The sequence below is a fragment of the Mustela putorius genome, unplaced genomic scaffold (genome assembly GCF_011764305.1).
Source record: "Mustela putorius furo isolate JIRA1106 unplaced genomic scaffold, ASM1176430v1.1 tig00000095_pilon_pilon_pilon, whole genome shotgun sequence".
NCBI classification, from domain to species: Eukaryota; Metazoa; Chordata; class Mammalia; order Carnivora; family Mustelidae; genus Mustela; species Mustela putorius.
The window spans coordinates 22,627,422-22,650,153 of record NW_025421280.1 but is presented as its reverse complement, the minus strand read 5'-3'; the positions used below and the strand labels follow the sequence as shown (position 1 = coordinate 22,650,153).

The 22,732-nt window shown below is 42.8% G+C and overlaps 1 protein-coding gene across 3 annotated transcripts in view; it reads right to left on the bottom strand.

The window, feature by feature from the left end:
- The window catches only part of QRICH1 (glutamine rich 1), a 53,725-nt gene that overhangs the window by 10,482 nt on the left and 20,511 nt on the right, over window positions 1-22,732 (bottom strand). For all 3 annotated transcript variants that reach the window (XM_045080154.1, XM_045080142.1, XM_004760687.3), the window contains 3 exons: window positions 7,323-8,360; window positions 1,470-1,647; window positions 673-827 (listed from right to left, as the gene is read on the bottom strand). In XM_045080154.1, coding sequence (XP_044936089.1) covers window positions 673-827; window positions 1,470-1,647; window positions 7,323-8,360 — 1,371 coding nt within the window. The remainder of the gene's footprint in view (window positions 1-672; window positions 828-1,469; window positions 1,648-7,322; window positions 8,361-22,732) is intronic.

The following is a 22,732-nucleotide window of genomic DNA, read 5'->3' as shown; positions in this document are numbered from 1 at the left end:
AAACTCAATATATAGTTGATTTCACTCATATGTGGAATTTAAGAAACAAAACAGGATCATAGGGGAAGGGAGGGAAAAATAAAATAAGATGAAATCAGAGACAGAGACAAACCCTAAGAAACTCTTAACTACAGGGAACAAACTGAGGGCTGCTAGAGGGGAGGTGGGGGGAGGATGGGTTACTGGGTGACAGGCATTAAGGAGGGCACATGATATAATGAGCACTTGGTGTGATGTGCAACTGATGAACCACTGGATTCCACCCCTGAAACTAATACACTCTATGTTAATTTACTTAATGAAAATAAAATTAAAAAAATAAAAACTCATTATTAGTTGAAAGAGAACTTCCTTAAAACCACTTGTTTAGGGGCGCCTGGGTGGCTCAGTGGGTTAAAGCCTCTGCCTTTGGCTCAGGTCATGATCCCAGGGTCCTGGGATCGAGCCTCGCATCAGGCTCTCTGCTCAGCCAGGAGCCTGCTTTCGCCTCTCTCTCTTTCTCTCTGCCCGCCTCTCTGCCTACCTGTGATCTCCGTCTGTCAAATAAATAATATTGAAAAAACAAAACAAAAACAAAAAAACCACTTGTTTATCATTTTACTAATTTCAGTAACCAGCAAATACCCAACAGGAACACAGCTTGAACACGTTCCTCTGGAGTCTGTTTCCTACCTTTTGAATACACAGGAAAATATAGTAGAGCACATCTGGATCATAGGGTTCACCTTCTCCGTTTCGAGCTTCCCGTGTCATTAGACAGAGCCCATAATTTAACTCAGCCACAGCAGAAGAGATGAGATCTTCCTGGAATCTCAAGAGTTGGCGCCCTGCAACACAAGCCAAAGGTGACCCCCAAAGGTGAATGGGGGTCCTGGCAAGAGTAACCTCTTAACTGGCTGCTCATATCCCTGGGAGCGCTCAGGTTAGACAGTGATCATCAGGGAGCTAGGACAGAAACAGTTACCTGCATCTAAGGTCAGAACTGGCCTACTAAGACAATAATCATGTATGCCCTATTTACACTAACGATTTCCTTCCCACAATCCTCCCCACCTCACATACCTTCAAAATTATTATTGGGGCCAAGACATGAAAGCAAAAAACCCGCAAAATCCATACTCTGTAAGGTGAGGAAGAATACAAACATAATGTTAAGGAAGAAGAGCCTTAAAGACAGTCACTGGTTCCTATCTCTTTCCAGAATTCACTCTGCGCAGATCTGCTAGGTTGACTTCAGAAATCCATGTGTACAAATATGCTTGGTCTTGGGCAAACACCATAAATCCTGTTAATGTGCAGCAGGTCAGGTCTGCTTGTTGCCTGTCCTGAATTCGGCATATTATTTCAGATGGTGATCCCTAAACCCCAGAGCCAAAGGACGCCACTTTCCTGCCATCATGTCCTCCTGCTGTTTCAGTAACGTTACATTTTAGCCAGAGTCCACCCCACCCCAACCAATAAACACTCACTCCCAATGGGTGCCAGTCTGTTCTGAGCATCCTTCTCTAGCTCAGCGTTCTTTGTCTGGGCCCAGTTTTTCCAGACTTCAAGCCCTTCTTCTGGCTTCAGAGAATTTGGAAGCAGAAGTTCTGGGGAAGGCTGTGGCTGTGACTGTGGTTCAACTTCAGCAACCTGGACAGTCTGAGCCTGTAAGAGAGAAACCATCAAAATGTGCCAGTATTGTTTTGCACCAGACCCTTCCACAAAAATGCTAGAAAAATGTTACCTGTGGTTCTTGTATTAAAAAAGTATCTTTCTTCCACTTGTTATCCTACTTTCAAAGACCACTGGAGTTCTACTCCTTACCCCAAGAACAGTTAAGGCTCCTGCAATGCTTCTCAGCCCTGGCTGGACTTTTGAATCCCTGAATTAGAAATACCAATACCTGGCTTCTACCCCAGAATCTCTTTTTAAAGAGATTACAGTCTTTCAAATACCTTCCCACATAAAAAGGCAATTCTAAAGTTTAGTCACTACTCAGAACTACTGGCCCAAAGCAGTGCTTGCCAAACTATAAAGTGCAAAAAAAAAAAAAAAATTCTTGGATTTTCTTCAAGTGTAGATTCCGATTTGAAAGGTCTCAGGTGGGAACTGAGATTCTGCATTTCTAACAAGTTCCCAAGTAAGGGAGCTGGTCTGCAGACCACACGTTGAATTATCAAGTGTCCAGAGTAATGACCATTAAACCTGAGTGCACTTAAAAACATCTGGGATGCTTTTAGAATATATCCACGCCAAGCAAGGAGCCCGATGTGGGACTCGATCCCAGGATGCTGGGATCATGACCTGAGCCGAAGGCAGCTGCTTAACCAACTGAGCCATCCAGGCGTCCCTCCTAAGGGTATTTTCTGAAGACAGGAGGTACTACTCTAGCTTCCTGCCTCCAAAGGAAGAGTTGTCTTATCCTCAATGGTCTAAAAGCCAAGTTGTGCACACAAAGTGGCACATGAAATGTCCATGAGTGTCAATCACAATCCCCATACTGGGCGGGATAAACACCAACAAAGATACCAGGCATAGGTTCTTGGGCCTCACACACCAGTCTATATTCTGAACAAATTCCTTTGAGGAATTCTCCACGCCAGGGCCTACCCAAAGAGCTAAGGAATGTCAAATCATTCAAACTGAAGGCAAAATAATTTATGACACATAAAGCTCCTTATCAATGAATAAAAGTAAAAACTCTTGGGCGCCTGGGTGACTCAGTCAGTTAAGCTACTGCCTTTGGCTCAGGTCAGGATCACGGGGTCCTGGGACTGAATCCCACATCGGGCTCTCCCTAGTTGTGATCTCTTTCTGTGTCAAATAAATAAATAAAATTAAACAAACAAACAAACAAACAAAAAACCACAAAAAAAGTATCAGTGTGAGGCTCTTAAATATTTGTCAACCCAGGAGCTCCACTCTAGGCACACTTCTCAGTTCAACTACCATCTCCTTGGAGAGTCTTACCCACTTTTCCAGTTCCGACTTCCATGTTTGTGGAAATGATTGCTAACTATGCAGCTCCAAGCTAGATCTGCCATTAATATACCCAGGGGGTACTTTATGTCTCCATCTTACAACTACCTCAGATTACCATCTATGGAGAGAACTCAACACTTTCCCTGTCCAGATCTATTCCCTTCCTATCTTGTTCAATGGCAATACCACCTACCCAAGCTGCAAATCTAGGAGTCTGACTAAATAAGTAGGTGGGCGACAGGGCATGCGGGGCAGTACTTTGCTTCTGGTCTTTCGCCTGGCCCCCTTCACTATGTGCCTTCCCCCATTAATATAGCATTTCCAAGCATCTTGACAACAAAATTCTTTTACATGTCTAAATGTTTGTCAGTGGGTGGGATAGTAGTGATCCCAACCAGGACGAAAACTACAGATGTAAGTAGGGCTTTGTACACTGTGGTACAGAGTTTTCCTTCCTCTTTATAATGGAGTCCTTGGAGAGTTTTAAGCTGGGAAGTGACATCATCCTACATTAAAAAAATATATTCTGATTTATGGAGAATGGATTGATGGGCAAAGGTGCTAGCTGCCTGGACTAGGATGGCAATGAAGAAGATTTAAGAAATGTTGAGAAGTGTGGTGGTAGAACCAAAGTAGCTTGTTGACGAGTTGGCTGTGAAAAGGGAAAGCAGACTCAAGGATGATTCTTGGGTTTCCGGTTTAAACAAATGGGTAGGGATGGTACCACTTTCTGAGAAGGGAAATTTTGTTTTTCTTTCTTTCTTTCTTTTTTTTAAAGATTTTATTTATTTATTTGAGAGAGAGACAGTGAGAGAGAACATGAGAGAGGAGAAGGTCAGAGAGAGAAGCAGACTCCCCGTGGAACTGGAAGCCCTATGCGGGACTTGATCCCGGGACTCCGGGATCATGACCTGAGCCGAAGGCAGTCGTCCAACCAACTGAGCCACCCAGGCGTCCCTTGTTTTTGTTTCTTAAAACAGGTCATCCACCCACCCACCTAGGAATCTATTTTTAAGTTAACTCTATTACCAAAATGCAGCTAGAACTCATGACCCCAAGATCGAGAGTCACATGCTCTAGCCAAGTGGGCCAGCCAAGTGTCCCGAGAGGAGAATTTCTCAATGAAGGGCTGAGATAGCTTCAAGAAATCCAAGTAAATGAAAAATACGCTGCGGGAGGCATGAGAAAGGTTTAAAGGAAAAGGCACGGTCTAGAGATAAAGTTCTGTGTCTCAATGCAGCACAGGGTATAAGACATGGGCTCCAGAGCCAGCCTACCTGGGGCTGAACCCCAACTCTTTTATTTTATTTACTAACCATGGCTTTGGTCTTGCTGTTTAATCTGTGTCTCATTTTCTTCATCTATAAAATGGAGATAGTAGTGCATACCTCATAAAGTTGGTGAGTGAATTAAATGACCTGTGTAACACTGAAATAGTGCCTGGCAGATGTTGCCAGTGACTATCACCTTCAGTGGCACCAGCTGTCTAGCGGGTGCTGAAAACCATGGCCATAGACAGAAACTATTTAAAGAGAAAAGAAGGCTAGTACTGAGTTCTGAGGAACATGAATATATATGGTTCAGATAAAAGCACGAGTAAACTCTCCTGAGAAGTAAAAAAACAAACAAACAAAAAACCCCAAACAGTGGTGGATAGGATGAAAACCATGCCAGAGAATTCCAAGAAGGTAAGTATGGTCTATTGTATCATGTTGTTATGAGATAAAAACAGACATGCCTGTTGGATCTGGCCACAAGAAGTCACTGCTGACTTTGACAAGAACAGAATCAGTGATAAATTGAAGAGAAAATTGGTTAGTAGGCAGAATCAGCTTGTACAGATAATGCCTGAGAACTCTGGGAATAAAGCAAAGTGGAGAAACAGGGCCATAGACAGAGGTGGATGTAAGCTCAAGGGAGGGAGGTTTCACCATAAATCTGGTTTTAAAGGCATGTGGTAACTTTCATAAGGGATATGCCAGGGGAAGAGCACAATATTCTGTCATCAGCTCTCCTTAGGGCTCAACTCACATCACAGCACAATTATCTTCCCCATGGACTACGAGTACTCCAAGGGCAGAAACTATTCATATCTGTTCCTCAGCACCTGGCACTAAGCCCAATACAGAGGGCAGAAGGATGTTTGTGGTATAAATGGACAAACTCACCTTTCCCACATGATGGGTATTCTTCTCAAATTTTCCTTTTCTGGTAATACCTGACATTCATTCCTGTAAGACTTTCCCAAAGGAGACACTGCCTCTGAAGAACAAGGGCCTACTAAGATGAACTCCCAAAAGGATCTTCTCTTGCTTAAGGGCCCAGAAATGGAAATTGCAGAGCCTGATGAGCATGAAAAGAGGCCTGACCTGCAGACTGAGACGATAAGGACCAGGAAAGCTGAGGAAAGGCCTGATATCCTCCCCATCCCTATGAGCAAAAGGTGAGCTACATCATAATTCTCCAGGCTGGTTTCACCTACATGCAATTAATTCTACACATCCATACTTGATCTTGTTATCACAACTCTTAGGATTATGGAAACAATTCCTACCACAGATCAGGTCAAGCTCAACTCTTCCCTTTGGGAAGATAAATCCTTTGCTCCCTGTACTAACTCCTCTCCCACAGTCCCCCTCTCATGCTGTACTAGGCCATGTCCCCTCTGTCCATCTCTGGCTCTGTCAGGATGCTGCTCCATTTCTGTCAGTTGAAGCTACAGAGATCAAATGCCACTTTTCCCACAAAGACGTCTCTGTTGACTTTTTAACCTAGAATGGTTTCTCAATACCCAGTTTGTTTTTGTGAGTGTGGAACATAAAACGTCACGTCACGCTTGATTATGCTGCCTTATAAGAAATTCAGAAAATAGGAAACATGCATTATCACTCCCAAACTGGACTATAAGCTACCTGAAGCAATGACAGTTCTACATCTAGGCCTTGGCAGCTGCATATTTAATAGTCCATAAAAAGTCACCTATAATATACCAGCCTCTGAAACTGCTTTGTCAGCCTCTGCTTACAGCCTGAGTTTCTGAGTACAGTCCCTAGTCTAATAGTGCTCTGTTTATACCAGCTCCTTGCATGCATTCCCAGGAGCCCCTGCCCTCTGAGGCACATTGCGTTTAGCAGTCCCATGAGACCAGAAGCCCTAAAGTTTGCTAACAGTCTCAAGGAATAAATTTATCCACACCTCTGTGGTATCCTTAAAAAGATGTAACAATTAGGGGAACCTCGGTGACTCAGTCAGTTAAGCCGCCGACTCTTGATTTCAGCTCAGGTTATGATCTCAGGGTCATAAAATCAAGCTCTGAGTCAGGCTCCACACCAAGCACAGTCTGCTTAAGTCTGCCTCTCCCTCACCCCCTGCTCACACCAACACTCGTCCTCTTAAAAAAAAAAAAAAAAAAAAAAAAAGAAAGAAAGAAAAAAAGGCTTAACATTAGAAAAAAGTGCTAATTTTATTTTTTAAGATTTTATTTATTTATTTGACAGGCAGAGATCACAAGTAGGCAGAGAGGCAGGCAGAGAGAGAGGGAGAAGCAGGCTCCCTCGCGGAGCAGAGAGCCCAATGCAGGGCTCGATCCCAGGACCCTGAGATCATGACCTGGGCCGAAGGCAGAGGCTTAATCCACTAGCCACCCAGGTGCCCCCAAAGAGCTAATTTTAAATTCGGAATTTCAAGAGAGTTCTATTTTCTGTAAGTCTAAGATTATTTCAAAATAAAAAGTTAAGCATTTTTTTCAACATAGCTTTCATAATAGAAAATTAACCAAGGCTTGATTATTTAAGGAACATAAAAAAAAAAAACCCACTGTGGTAGTTTATCTGACACTCCCAAAGGTGATTAATTTTAACAGGCACACCAGGAAGTATTTTACATCTGCTAATTCACCTACAGTGTGTCCACAGATAACTCAAAAGGAATAATTTCACAACCTCTCCGTTGTGATGAGTTTATAGCCTGTGTACTGAACGACAAGGGTTCCACTAGATTGTCATTCGTGGTGTAGAGAATAGCTTATTAAACTCAGATAATACTCGGCATGTCCCATTAGTCCTTCCCTAGAACTTTATTCTTCTTAAAAAGGGATGACAAAGAAGCATCCATGGCATCTACCCCCAAAGCAGCTGCTGATCATTTCATCTACCTCCAAGTACCAGGACAGAATGCCTGCCTGTTCTATAGCTTTCACCTGCTGCTTCTATTCCCCCTCCCCAAATTCAACTAAAATATTAAATATACTACTGAAAGACCAACATCATTGCAGTAAACAAGCCAGAGGTTGCCAGGAAGTTCTGTGTTGCACTTGGCCCTGGGGGAGCAGGCTGCCCTACCGGTAAGTCATCACTTACTGAACAAGTAACCTGGAGTTGCTGCTGCTGCTGCGGCGGCGGCGGTGGCGGCGTCTGTTCCTGGGGAGTTTGCTGTTGTGGCTGCTGCTGAGGGTCCCATATATGGACAGTCTGAGCTGTGTTCTGGTAGGTGCCTGCCACAGCCTGCACAGCCACTGGAATGTGGATGTTGCCATTCATGAACTGTGCTGGAAAGAGAGAGTTTGCAAGGGTCTGCACTACCTCTTCATGGGAGTTTTTCACTACAGACGTGGTGCCCACCATCTTCTCCTTGTCATCCTCCAGCTTTACAGCTGCCAGGGCCGTGGGTGAGCCACTGACATGAACTGCATTGTAGGCTTCCTGGGGAATGGCAATGTGGGTAATGCTCTGCTGCTGAGGATCCCCACGGGGCTGGGCAGAGTAAACAGGGATGGTCCAGGTTTCTCCTGTAGGGCTAGTAATGGTCCCAGTGGCACTGTACAGGTGGGCACTGTCTACTGTCAGTAAGTCTGGCCTCAAAGACACATAACTCTGCTGCTGGCCCTGTGGAATGGCCAGCACGGTAGCCACCGGTTGCCCTGAGATGGCATAGGACACAGTGATGGGCATGTCCACTTTGCGCTTCTTCACTGGCTGGAGGACACTGGCTGTGCCAACCCGCCGTTCCCCTTCCCGGGGTGAGCCCTGCTGAGACGGTGGTGGGGAAAGGGCACCCACGGTCTGGATTTGGATCTGCTGACCCCCGGCAAGAGACTGGCCAGCCACTAGCTGAGCCTGGATCTGCTGATGTGGGATGTGCTCCTCTGGAATCTCTGCAGCCTGGATCTGCTGGGCTGCCTGTACGTGCTGCACCTGGATCTGGGCCGCCTGCAGCTGCGAAGGGCTGGGGCTCTGCAGAGACGGGGTCTGGATGGAAGGGGCTGCCGGCTGTGGTGCTTGGCCTTGGATCTGCACCTGGACCTGGATGGGCTGCTCAGCAGGCTGGTGAACCGTGAGCTGCGGGGAGAGCTGCTGAGCCGAGACCTGCTGCGGAGACTGTTGTACCTGCACCTGTACCTGCAGTGACAAGATGTGGCAGTGAGTGAACAAGGCAACATCAGGAATCCAGCCCCAAAAGGAAGCCATCTCAGGCAGGCTCCCTAGGTAAGGTGAGGAGGAGGGGCTGCCATACCCAAAGCTTCTGAGGAGGTCACAATACCCAAAACCAAATGCAAAACTCTCCAGCATCACACAGCATTCAGAGCAACAATTATCTACCAAAGAAAGCAAGGCCATCAAGTGTATCTATGAAGAAATGATCAGATCTTGTTTTAAACTGTGACCCACTTTGTTTTTGCATGTTGGTATAGTAGTACCAGTAGGTAATTTATAAAAATACAGTTGGGTGTATGTTCAAAGAATAGTTTATCTATGGACTGAGTGATAAAAAGTATGGGGACCAATGTTCTAAAAGATCAGTAAGATAAGTACATTCCACAGGTGTGCAATTCTCAACCAAGGATCAAAACTACTCCCACTACAGCCTAGTGAAAAACACAGTAGAGACAAAACTTGTGAAATCCCTTTTGGAGGGTCCTCCCTACATTGCTACTGAAATGCAGCATTAAAGAGTGCTTAACTGTGACGCCTGGGTGGCTCAGTTGGTTAAGCAGCTGCCTTCGGCTCAGGTCATGATCCCAGCGTCCTGGGATCGAGTCCCACATCGGGCTCCTTGCTCAGCAGGGAGCCTGCTTCTCCCTCTGCCTCTGCTGCCATTCCTTCTGCCTGTGCTGGCTCTCTCCCTCTCTCTCTCTGACAAATAAATAAAATCTTTAAAAAAAAAAAAAAAAAAAAAGAGTGCTTAACTAAGATACTTTTGTTTTAAAAAAGAAGCCAATAAAACCACCCCCCACAAGATTCCTGGTAATTTAACCTAAGGAAGGTTACCATAGCCTGAACCACACATTTCTGATGATAACGCAGCTCATTTCTTGTTGCTGTTACCTCAGCATACAGAGCACCATGAAAGGATGCCATGTATAGTCTGTAAATTGAAAAAAATATAATTTTTCCTCCAGACACACATCTAACACTAGTCTAGGAAGGTAAAAAGGCAGATGAGAGATTATATCTTTTCTCTTTTTTTAAAAAAAAGATTTTATTTATTTGACAGAGACACAGGGAGAGAGGGAACACGAGTAGAGAGAGTGCGAGAGGAGAAGCAGGCTTCCCGCCGAGCAGGGAGCTGATGCAGGGCTCGAACCCAGGACGCTGGGATCATGACCGGAGCCGAAGACACACACTTAACAACTGAGCCCCCAGATGCCCCCTGACTCTTGATTTCAGCTTGGGTCATGATCTTGGGGTCATGTGATCAAGTCCCCTTGTCGGGCTCCACCCTCGGAGGGGAGCCTGCTTAGGATTCTCTCCTTCTGTCCCAACCCCTGCTCATGTGTGCATCTCTCTAAAAGAAATCAACTGCCCCACCCCCCAAAAAATGGGGACATGTGGGTGCTGCAGTTGGTGAAGCGTCTAACTCTTGGTTTCAGCTCAGGTTATGATCTCAAGAGTCACGAGACTGAGTCCTGCATTGGCTCTGTGCTCAGCAGGGAGTCAACTTGATATTCTGTCTCCTTCAGCCCCTCTCACTTATGCTTTCTCCAAAATAAATGTGTTAAAAAAAAAAAACAAACAAACCACTGAACTGTATACTTTAAATGGGTGAATTATATAAGAATTAGATCTCAATAAAGCCATCACCAATTAAAAAGATAAAAAAGGAATTTATGTAAAGAGAATAGGCCTGAAGTTAGACTTGAATAGCTGCTGTACTTTTCTAGCTTGGAGTCCCCAAGTTTCAATTTCCTCAGGTATAATAAAAAGGGGGAGGAACACCTGGGTGGCTCAGTCAGTTAAGTGTCTGCCTTTGGCTCAGGTCATGATCCTCAGGTACTGGGACTGAGCCCCTGGAGCCCCTCATCAGGCTTCCTGCTCAGTGGGGAGCCTGCTTCTCCCTCTGCTTGCTGCTCCCCTGCTCGTGCTGTCAAATTAAAAAAAGAAAACAAACAAAAACCTTAAAAAAATAAAAATAAAAAGGGGGAGAACACCTAACTCCCTACAAAGTTGTTATGAGCATAAATTAAGTAGGTACTCAATACCTAGGTTTCCTTCATTATAAGCAATATTTCTTTATACCAGTGAATCTCAGAATACAGTTTCCAGGCCAACAGCAACACCCAGGCCAACATCACCCAGGGACTTGTTAGAAACACTAGTTCTCAGGCCCCATCTCAGAACTACTGAATCAGAAACTCTGGGGAACAGGTCAACAATCTATCTTAACAAGTCTTCCAGGTGACTAATGCATGCTCAAGTTTAGAACCAGTGCTTTACATAAGGTCGTAAAGGAAACTTATGAAACCAGTTACTACAGAACAGTTGTTTTCAAGCTTTTTGGTCTCAAAAAATTATTGAGGATTCCCAATAGCCTCTTTTTTTCTTTTTAACATGGGTATAGTTACTGATATTTACCACACTAGAAATTAAAACCTGGGTATCACACAAACCAGTCACATTAACATAAATAACAGCTGAAAGGCCTGTCTAGTTTTACTGTGCTTCACTTTACTGTGCTCACCACATGATGTTTTTTGTTTTTGTTCTTTAGATGAAGATGTGTGGTAACCCACACTGATCAAGTCTACTGGCACTGTTTTTTCCAACAGCATTTGTTCACTTCGTGTCTCTGTGTCACATTTAGGGAATTCTCACATTTCAAATTTTATCATTATATTTTTTAATAGTGACTGGACAACAAGATCTGTGATGTTACTAAGTTACTTGTTGTAACTGTTTTGGGCCCAACAAATCTCACCTATGGAAGATGGCAAACTTAAATCGATAAATGTGTTTGTTCTAACAGCTCTACCAACTGGCCAATTGCCCCTCCTTAGGCCTCCCTATTCACTGAGACAAAAATAATACTGAAATTAGGCCAATTAATAACAACCATTTCTAAATGAAAGCAAGAGTCATTTTCAAAAGCTAGAAATGATTAAACTTAGTGAGGAAGGCATGCTAAATGCCAAGGTAGCCCAAAAGCTAGGCCTCTTATGCCAAACAGTCAAGTTGTGAATGCAAAGGAAAACTTCTTTTTTTTAAAGATTTTATTTATTTAGGGGCACCTGGGTGGCTCAGTTGGTTAAGCAGCTGCCTTCGGCTCAGGTCATGATCCCAGCGTCCTGGGATCGAGTCCCACATCGGGCTCCTTGCTTGGCGGGGAGCCTGCTTCTCCCTCTGTCTCTGCCTGCCATTCTGTCTGCCTATGCTCGCTCGCTCTCCCTCTCTCTCTCTGACAAATAAATAAAATCTTAAAAAAAAAAAAATTTATTTATTTATTTGACAGAGACACAGAGAGAGGGAACGCAAGCAGGGTGAGTGGGAGGGAGAAGCAGGCTTCCCATTGAGCAAGAAACCCAACGCTGGACTTGATCCCAGGATCCTGAGATCATGACCTGAGCCGAAGGCAGCCACTTAATAACTGAGCCACCCAGGTGCCCCACAAAGGAAAACTTCTTGAAGGAAATTCAAAGTGTTACTTCAGTGAACACATGAATGATAACACTAAACAGCTTTATTGCTGATAAGGAGAAAGTTTAAGTGGTTTGGATAGAAGATCAAGCCAGCCACAACATTTCCCTAAGCCAAAGCCTAATTCAGAGCAAGACCCCAACTTTCTTCAATTCTACAAAGGTTGAAGAGAGGTGAGGAACATGCAGAAGAAAAGTTTGAGGCTAGCAGATGCTGGTTCATGTGGTTTGAGAAGCAATCTCCATAACATAAAAGGGTAAGGTAAAGCAGCAAGTGCTGAAGCTACCGCCAAGTTATCTAGAAGACCTAAGATAATTAACAAAGGTGGCTACACCAAACAGATTTTTAGTGTAGATAAAACAAGATTATATTTGAAGAAGTTGCCATCTAGGACTTTCATAGCTAGAAAGGAGAAAGCAATGCCTGGCTTCAAAGCCTAAAAGAAACGCTGACATAATATCAGGGACTCAATGCAGCTGGTGACTTCTTGGTGAAGCTCATGTTCATCATTTATTATTCCAAGGATCCCAGGGCCCTTAGAATTTATGCTAAATCTACTCGGCTTATACTCTATAAACAGAGCAACAAAGGCTGGATGACAGCACATGTGTTTAACATGGTTTACTGAATATTTTGAGATCACTGTTGAGAGCTACTACTCAGAAAAAAGATTCTACTGCTCACTGACAATGCATGTGATTACCCAACGGCTCTAATGGACATGAACAACGAGATTATTGTTCTTTTCATGTCTGCGAATACAACATCCATTCTGCAGCCCAAAGATGAGAGTATTTTTTCACTTTCAAGTCTTATAATTAAAAAAATGTATTTTCTAAGATATATATGCTTGGATATAGAGAGTGATTCCTCTGAACATCTGGGCAAAGTAAACTGAAAACTCTGGAAAGGATTCACCATTCTAGATGCCATCAAGAATATTCATGATTCGGGCACCTGGGTGGCTCACTTGGTTAAGCGACCGCCTTCAGCTCAGGTCATGATCCTGGAGTCCGGGGATCGAGTACCACGTCTGGCTCCCTGCTCAGCGGGGAGTTGCTTCTCCCGCTGACCTCTCTCCTCTCATTCTCTCTCTCTCTCCCTCTCCAATAAATAAATAAAATCTTTAAAAAAAAAAAAAAGAATATTCATGATTCATGGGAAGAGATTAAAATATCAACATTATCAGAAGTTTAAAAGAAATGGATTCTGATCTTCACAGATGACTTTAAAGGATTCAACACTTCAGTGGAGACAGTAACTGCAGGTGGAAAGAGCAAGAGAACTACAACACGGAGCCTAAAGATGTGACTGAATTGGTGCATTCTCACGATAAAACTTTAATGGATGAAGAGTTGCTTCTTATAGATGAACAAAGAAAGTGGTTTCTAGAGATGGAATCTACACCTGGTGACAATGCTGTTAAGATTGCTGAAATGACGGGGGGCACCTGGGTGACTCAGCAACAGGTCCCGATCTCAGGGTCCTGGGATTAAGCTCAGCAGGCAGCCTGCTTCCCCCTCTCTGCCTGCCTCTCTGCCTACTTGTGATCTCTGTCAAATAAATAAATAAAATCTTAAAAAAAAAAAAAAAAAAAAAAAAGACTGCTGAAATGAGGGTGCCTAGGTGGTTCAATTGGTTAAGCATCTGCTTTCAGCTCAGGTCATGATCCCAGGGTCTGGGGATCAAGTACTGCATCAGGCTCCTTGCTCAGTGGGGAGCCTGCTTCTCTCTCTGCCTGCCAGTCCTTCTGCTTGTACTCTCTCTCTCTGACAAAGAAGTAAAATCTTAAAAGCTGCCACATTCACCCCAACCTTCAGCAACCACCAATCAGCAGTCATCAACATCGAGGAAAGACCCTCCACCAGCAAAAAGATTACAACTCACTCAAAGCTCAGATGATGGTTAGCATATTTTTTAGCAATAAAGTATTTTTAAATTAAGGCATGGACATCCTTTAAGACATAATGCTATTGCACACTTAACAGACCACAGTATAGCATGAATAACTTCTATACACACCGGGAAACCAAAAAATTCATTTGACTCGCTTTATTGCAACATTCACTCTACTGCCGTAGTCTAGCACTGAATCTGCAATATCGTGGAGGTATGCCTGCATTTGCCAAAACAAAAAATTTATAAGAGTTGCCTTTTTTACGTTTTTGCAAAACTCTTTAAGAGCTGACTTAATCGAAGACAGCTGGATTCTCGTATCTGCTTCTGCATTCAGTCTGCTGTGCACATATCATACGTGACCTCTAAAAATCACCACTGGTACATTCATGAGAAATTGGCAGTGAAAAAGGCAAATAACATCTCAGTATTATAGTAAAAACAGCTTTGACCTTAAGCAACCCTGCAAGGGTACTGGTGAGGACTGGTCCTGGACCACCCTTTAAGAACCACTGCTATAGGGGCACCTGTGTGGCTCAGATCATAATCTCAGGGTAGTGAGATTGAGCCCTGGTCAGGCCCTGCACTCATTGGGAAGTCTGCTTGAGATCTTAAGCGTTTCCTTCTGTCCCTCCCTCTGCATGCTCACTCTTTTTCAAATAAATAAAGAAATATTTAAATAAATCTTAAGGGAAAAAAAGAACCACTGCTAGAGTTAAATACATAGACATTTTATAATTATTATTACTTGCTTAAAAACAAAATTTTAAAAATCTGGCTATTGGGGTGTCTGGGTGGCTCAGTCAGTTATGTCTCCAACTCTTGGTTTAGGCTCAGGTCATGATCTCCTTGTCAGAGAGATTGAGCACACACACGGAGCTCTGCGTTCAGCAGGGAGCTTACCTGAAGTTGTTCCCTCTGTCCCTCCCCCTACCGACACTCTCTCTCTCAAATAAATCTTATAAGTAAACTAAAAAACTGGCTATTATCACTAAATCCTAGCCTATATGCTTCATAAGTTTACTGTATCTTTTTTTCTTAAAGACTTATCTATTTTATTTTTTTTTAAGATTTTATTTATTTATTTGACAGATCACAAGTAGGCAGAGAGGCAGGCAGAAAGAGAGGAAGGGGAAGCAGGCTCCCTGCTGAGCAGAGAGCCCGCTGCGGGGCTCGATCCCAGAACCCTGGGATCATGACCTGAGCTGAAGGCAGAGGCTTTATTTAACCCACTGAGCCACCCAGGCGCCCCAAGATTTATCTATTTTAGAGAGTCAGAGAGTGAGTGAGCAAGCACCTGGTGGTGGGGGCGAGGAGAGAGAAAACCTCAAGCCGACTCCGGGCTGATTGAGGAGCACACAAGTGGCTTAATTCCCTGACAGTGAGATCATGACCTGAGCCAAAACCAACAGCTGGACACTTACTGCTCCTGCTGTATCTCTTTTAATTGATTTTTCTTAGAAACCATTTATCAACATTCAATCTTCCAACAGAAATGGAAACAGTTATCACAATAACTGTTTAATATGTAATATGGAATCAGAACTGCAGGGGCAGTGGGGGACAGGAATACTCCTCACTCCAGAATAAAGTACAAATAATCTGATGTCATTTTATTATTATTATTTTTTTAAAAGATTTATTTGACAAAGAGAGCACAAGCAGGGGGAGTAGTAGACAGAGGGAGAGGGAGAAACAGGCTCCCCACAGAGCAGAGGGAGCCTGATGTGGGCCTCAATCCCAAACCCCGGGAATCATGACCTGAGCCGAAGGCAGTTGCTTAACCAACTGAGCCACCCAGGTGCCCAATCTGATGCCATTTTAGATCCAAAGTAGTTAGAATTTAAAATTAGAGGAGTAAGAGTTAAAGCACTTTGTGACATTTCTTTACCAATGTTAACATACTGAATAAAAAATCAAATATTATATGTTCATCATCTTTATTCATAACTATCATAGGTCAGTAAGGATTGTTATTTATATTATCTCCCAATTTTAAAATTTATATAAAAAAGTTAACTTTTTATCTGGCTAATCACAACTACATGGTCATAGTAAGAATTTGGAAACTCAGCAAATAAACACAAAAAATTAAATTTTACTCAGAAAAGCAGCAAAAATGAAGTGAACTGAAAGAACTGTACGACTTCAAGTATTTCTTTGTAGTAAGAGTTGCTCAAAGAGTTCTCTTAAATAAAGGGGGGGGGGCACCTGGGTGGCTCAGTCGTTAAGCAGCTGCCTTTGGCACAGGTCATAATCTCAGTGCCCTGGGATCAAGACCTGCATCAGGCTCCCTCTTCGGCAGGAAGCCTGCTTCTCCCTCTCCCACTTGCCCTGCTGTGTTCCCTCTCTTGCTGTGTCTCTCTCTCAAATAAATCAATAAAACCTTTTAAAAAAATTGTATTGATTTATCTAACAGAGAGAGAAAGATCAGAGGCAGGCAGAGAGAGAGGAGGAAGTAGGCTCCCTGCTGAGCAGAGAGCCCGATGCGGGGCTCGATCCCAGGACCCTGAGATCATGACCAGAGGCTTAACCCACCGAGCCACCCAGGCGCTCCTAAATCAATAAAATCTTTTAAAAAAAGAGGAAAAGACAAAAATCTAAGGTAGACATTCAGAAGTTAGTACTGTGATTGATCAACTCTATGCTTTTAACAGGTTTAGCTATAATTTTCAAGGTTATAATACTCCGGTCTCAAAAGAAAAAACAAACAAACTGACAGACTGATTAACTAAGCAAAAAATATACACAGATTATTAAAAAGCATTTTGAAACTTAAGCCTAGATTTAAGATGATTCTCAATAGGTACAAAAAGGAAGAAGATCATCTCTAAGCTTGCGGATCCTAGAAAAGTTGTATTATCAAATGGGAGAGGGGGACATTTTGAGGGGAATGATTTTTTTTCCTTCAAAAACCACTATTTTCCACCTTCTATCAATCCCTCATAAATCACAGTTTTAGTTTTCTTCACACAATTAAATCATTAACCTTCTCATTTAGCTCCCCTCAGCTTTTCCAGGCTTAATTGCCCCCCCCCCCGTTATTCAGAAGAGAAGTATAACTGTATTTCTGGGCTCTTGACCACATAAGATGTACGGCATTACTTTCTTCTTGAGCATTCTGACTTTATATTTCAACCTGGGAAGACTGCTTTCTGGGTCTTCTGTACAGCTATGACACTGCAATTAGAGCTCAATTCTGAGCTGGTTTTGTTTTCTTTATTCTCATGACTTTTTTTTTCTCAGATTCCTTACTCCACTGAGTATATTACCAATTAAGTTTTTCAGAAGGTATGTCTGAATGTGATCCATGGAGCAGCATATTCAGCATCAACCTGGAAATTTATGAGAAATGAAAATTTTCGAGGCACCTGGGTGGCTCAGTTGGTTAAGCATCTGCCTTCCACTCAGATCATGATCTCGGAGTCCGGGGATCAAGCCCATCACTGGACTCTAAGCTCAGCAGGGAGTATGCTTCTTCCTCTGTCCCTCCCCCTGCTTTCTCTCTCATGCACTCTTTTAAATAAATAATATCTTTTTTTTTTTTTAAAGACTTTATTTGTTTACTTAACAGAGAGAGAGAGCAGCAGAGGGAAAGCAGGAAGCAGATTCCCTGCTGAGCAGGGAGCCCTATGCAGGACTCAATCCCAGGACCCCAGGATCATGACCTGAGCCAAAGGCAAATACTTAGTAAACTGAGCCACCCAGGTGCCCCAATAAATAAAATCTTAAAAAAAAATAAAAATAAAAATTCTCTGGAAATTAAAACATGTCAATGAAACATCTATACTCCATGTTCACAGCATTATTTATAATAAGACAGGAAAATGGTTGAGTGTCTGCCAAAGGATGAAGAAATTCTGACCTTTGTGAAACAGATGTACATTGATGGCTTTATGCTAGTAAGTCAGAGAAAAGCAAATACTACATGATTTCACATATATGGAATCTAAAAAAAAAGAAACTCATAGATAAAGACATCAATTTATGACTACTAAAAGTGGGCACAGGGAGGAGGAAGAACAGGATGAATGTGGTCAAAAGGTATTAACTCAGAGCTGTAAGATACAGAAGTGCTAGGGAGATAATGTACAACAGAATGACTGTAGCTAATATGGCTGCATGGTATAGAGAAAAGTTGTTAGGAGAGTGAACCCTAAGAGCTTGCATCACAAAGGGAAAAACTTCCTTTTTCTTAACCTTTTTTAATCTATATGAGGTGACAGAAGTTAACCAAACTTTTATTGTGGTAATCATTTCATGATATATAAGTCAAATCATTAAGGTGTATACCTTAAACTTATACATGCTATATGATCTCAATAAAATTGGGGAAAAATGCAAACATTTAGAAGTGACCCCAGTCCTACCTACACTAAATCAGAATTCAGGGCATGGGGTGAGGGAAGCAGCCATTCTCTCCTTTTTTAAGATTTATTTGACAGGGCACCTGGGTGGCTCAGTGGGTTAAGCTGCTGCCTTCAGCTCAGGTCATGATCTCAGAGTTCTGGGATCGAGTCCCGCATCGGGCTCTCTGCTCGGCAGGGAGCCTGCTTCCCTCTTTCTCTCTCTGCCTGCCTCTCTGCCTACTTGTGATCTCTGTCTGTCAAATAAACAAATAAAATCTTTAAAAAAAAAAAAAAAAGATTTATTTGACAGAAAGCGTGGGCCTTCAGGAGAGTGCACGTAAGAGCAGTAGTTGGGGGAGGGGCAGAGACGCTCAAGCAGACTCCCCACTGAGCATGGAGCCAGGATGAGCCACCCAGGTGCCCTAGCCATTTTTCATTTTAAGAAACTCTCCAGATGAGGGGCATCAGGATGGCTAGGATGGTTAAGGAGATGACTCCTGGTTTCTGCTCAGGTCTTGATATCGGCGGGGGGAGTGGCAGAATGACCCGTGTTGGGCTCTGTGCTCTCGGAGTGTGCTTCAGGACTCTCTCTCTCCTTCTGCCCTCCACGAGCCTCTCTCTTTCTAAAATAAGTATCTTAAAACCTCTCCACGTGATTCTACTCACCTGGATAACCACTAGTCTAGAAGTCTTATTGGCCCTGACTTGTCAACATTCTTAATTAGTTTGCAGATGGAAAATCTTTTCCTTTTTCCTCAGTGTCATTCATAACCTGAGTAATTAAAAGCTCAACACATAAGGACTAAGTATTCCAACTAAGGAACAATGAGAAACCATGAAGTAACACATGTACTACCAATATTAGGAATCTTTCCTTCCAATCACTGAAACTCAAAACCAAAAAAACGTATCTAGTACCACTTCTTGGATTTTTTTTCCTTCTTCTTCTGGGTAAAGTGTAAAATAAAATCAGTATTTCATTTAAAGGAGAAAAGGGGCACCTGGGGGCACAGTCAAGTCAGTTAAGTGGCTGACTCTTATTGTCAGGCCAGGTCATGATCTCAGGGTCACGAGATCAAGCCCCACGTGATGTTCTGCTCAGTGCAGAGTCGGCTTGAGACTCTCACTCCCTCAGCACCCCCCCAGAATGAATAAACAAATCTTTAAATAAATAAATAAGAAAATAAACTGAACGTGTCGGGTCAATTTCCACATTCTGCCTCATAAACAACTTTTAAAATTACTTTATTTCCACAGGATAGAGTAAACAATTCTTCCCTCACATTCCTCTGAAGCTGTGCTGGTCCAATATCCTCTACCTGTAGTTGGCCATCACCTGTAATGTTCAAACTATAGCGTTCTACAAGTTCAAAACATAACCAGATTTCAAGGATTTGTACCCAAAAAGGGGAAAATGGTTTTTAATATTATACTGATTACATGTTGAAGTATTAGATTAGATTAAATGTGATTAAAAAATCAATTTCACCTTTCTTTTGTCCCCTTTAAAAAACAGTACTAGGAAACTCATGTAGCTCACATTCCATTTCATGTTCTAAGTCTCACTGAGGAGGGATGGTTGAGGACAGTGCTCAACATGGTAGAAGAACACCCCACTAGGTAAGGAATCACACACACAGGAACCTACCTGCACCTTTTAACAACTAGTCTAGCAAAAATTTAGGGGCCCTGGTAGAATTCCTATTCAACTAACACTCTTCTGAAAATGGTAAAGTCTCTACTCACGTATTAAACATTTACCAAACTCTTATACGAATGAACTTAGAAATACGGTAAGGGAAGAGATTTAAATTTGAGTAAAAGGCTGGACATGAAGAGCCAGGAAAAGGAGCAATACGTGGTTCACTGATCCAAGTGATGATCAGGATCCCAATCAGCCCACAATGTGCCAGTGAGGGAGTAGCTGACTGCAGTCCCGTTTTTGGCTGCACACCCATGTTTGCAGAATACATCATAAAACGAGCGCTGCCTCTCTAAGGCAGAAGCCAGACTCATTCTCCGAACCTCTCCTGCAGCTAGTGCGGGCATGTGACCAAAGCTTCCCAAATTAGACACACTGCATGAAATTTGGACTCAGAAGGGAGCAACATGAGGCAGCAAGAACCACAACCTCCATTTTCTGGTGAGAGTGGAGGAATATGGCAGAAATGGAGCAGGATGGCATAGATCCCAATGAGACTGTAGTAGAGCAAGGACCTGTGCCCATGGGTGTGGCAGAAAGTCTCTGCCAGAGCAGGCCAGCAATGTGACCTGAGTCCTGTGCCTGGCTGCAATCTCCAAGACCCATTCTCCAGCCCTCCCACAAATTCCTTGAGCTAACTACTATCCTTTAGTCATTTTCTTTCTGAATAAAAAAGGGGATGAGGGGGAATGTCTAATATTTATAACTAAAAATCAATACCCAGATGGATACAGAAAATATCACACCAAGCTAAAAACCTTAAAATAGCATTTACTCTGGGAGAGGAGGATGTTCAGGGGAGTTACTAGAGATCTGAATTGCATCTGTTAAGTTTATGTATTGAAGAAAAAAAAGAATGGGGCGCCTGAGTAGCTCAGTTGGTTAAGCATCTGACTCTTGATCTCAGTTCAGGTCTTGATTTCACGATCTTGAGTTCAAGCCCCATACTGGGCTCCATGCTGGGTGTGGAGCCTACCTACTTAAAAAAAAAAGAAAAAAAGGAAAAGAAAAAAAAAAGGATAAAAATGGCACTACCAACAGTGTGGGAATAAATGTTTGGGTACTTTTAAAATATTTGAAAAGCGACTGAGGCCCAAGGTAGGAATGCACTAATGAGAAGAGGAAGAAGAAAACAACAGCAGCTATTATTTATTTATTAAAGGATTACTATGTGCCAGGGAATGTGTTTAGGACTTAATATTTTATATAACCCTCAAAGTAACTACAACATAAATTCTTTTATTTTTATGATGTAGATAAGGAAATGGACTCTGTGGTTAAATCACTTGCTTAAGATGACGTATCTAAAGTTGCAGAGACAGACCAGAATCCTGTTTGTCTCAGAGCCAAGTCTGGCTTTTGATTAACTCTTTGTCATTCTCGGTAATTCCACACTATGATGAGGGGTTACGAACCATCCAGCACGAAGGGGACGTACAACAGCAAGAAGAAAAAGAGAAAGAGGGACAAGAGTTGAAATAACAAATGAAGAGTTGCAAAAGGAGCAAGTGATGAGAGGTCCCCTTCCCCAAAGTACCCTTCACTTAGTGCAGCCAGACTGACCAACCAGCCCTGTGTGAAGCCTCAGTTCCTGCCCTGTAAAAGGGCATAAGAACAAGCAATTTCATGGATGCGAAATGAAACCCAAACCCTGGGATTCACCATCAGAAGGCCTTCTTTCGGGGTGCCTCGGTGGCTCAGTGGGTTAAGCCTCTGCCTTTAGCTCGGGTCATGATCTCAGGGTCCTGGGATCCAGCCCCGTGTCGGGCTCTCTGCTTGGCAGGGAGCCCGCGTCTCTCTCTCTCTCTGCCTCCCTCTCTGCCTACTTGTGATCTCTCTCTCTCTGTGTGTCAAATAAATAAAATATTAAAAAAAAAAAAAAAAAGAAAAAAAAAAAAAAAGAAAAAAGAAGGCCTTCTTTCTAACACATGCATCTAACTCCATGTGGATGCTTTAGGAAGCACCCAACTCAAGAGGGTTCTTGAAAGAGAAGGTCCAAATGAATCCCCTTTATCCAGCTCAGACTAACAGACCAGGAACAGAAAACCTGGACCTTTCCTAGTACTATACACACTATCAAGGCATTTATATGACAGCTTTTGTTTTTGTCCTTAGAAGTTGCTTCCTTATCTTACCTAGATGAATGATACTGTGGTATAATAAAAAAAATATGTATTTTATTCTCCCTGGCTCCTGGCCAGAGCTCCTAAAATCTTTATAATTTTGTAAGTAATAATAAAAATGCTAGATCCATCTTGTGTTCTATTGAGGCAACTCTTGGTAGGCTCCTCGACGGAGGCTGGTCACCAGAAAGACCAAGCCATGATTAGAAGCTTGATACTTTCAGCCCCACACTCCATTCTCTGGAGAAGAAAGATAGAAATTGAGATACTAATGGATTGTACCTATGGGATATAGCCTCCATAAAAATCCCAGAAGTATGGGGTTCAGGGAACTGATTTGTTGGTGAACATGCCAGGAATGTGGTGTACCCCAATTCCATATGGACAGAAGCTCCTATATATCTTTATCTGGCTATTCATTTTTATCTTCTATCATATCATTTATTACATAATATACCAGCAAACATGTTTCCCTGAGTTCTGTGAGTTGTTCCAACAAATTATGAAACCTCAGGAGGGGTAGTAAGAACCCCAACTGATAGCTAGTCAATCAGAAGTACAGATGATATCCTAGGACCTTAACCTGTGGGACCTGACACTAACTCCAAGTAGACAGTATCAACTGAATTGTAGGACAGCTAGCTGATGTCAGAGAATTGGTCAATGTGGGAAAAAACCCCACACATTTGGTGGCCTGAAGTGTGACTGTGTTAGTAGTAGAGAGTAAAGGAACACAGTGAAGCTTATTCAGATGGCTACTTCTGTGATTAACCTTTAACATGTACCTTT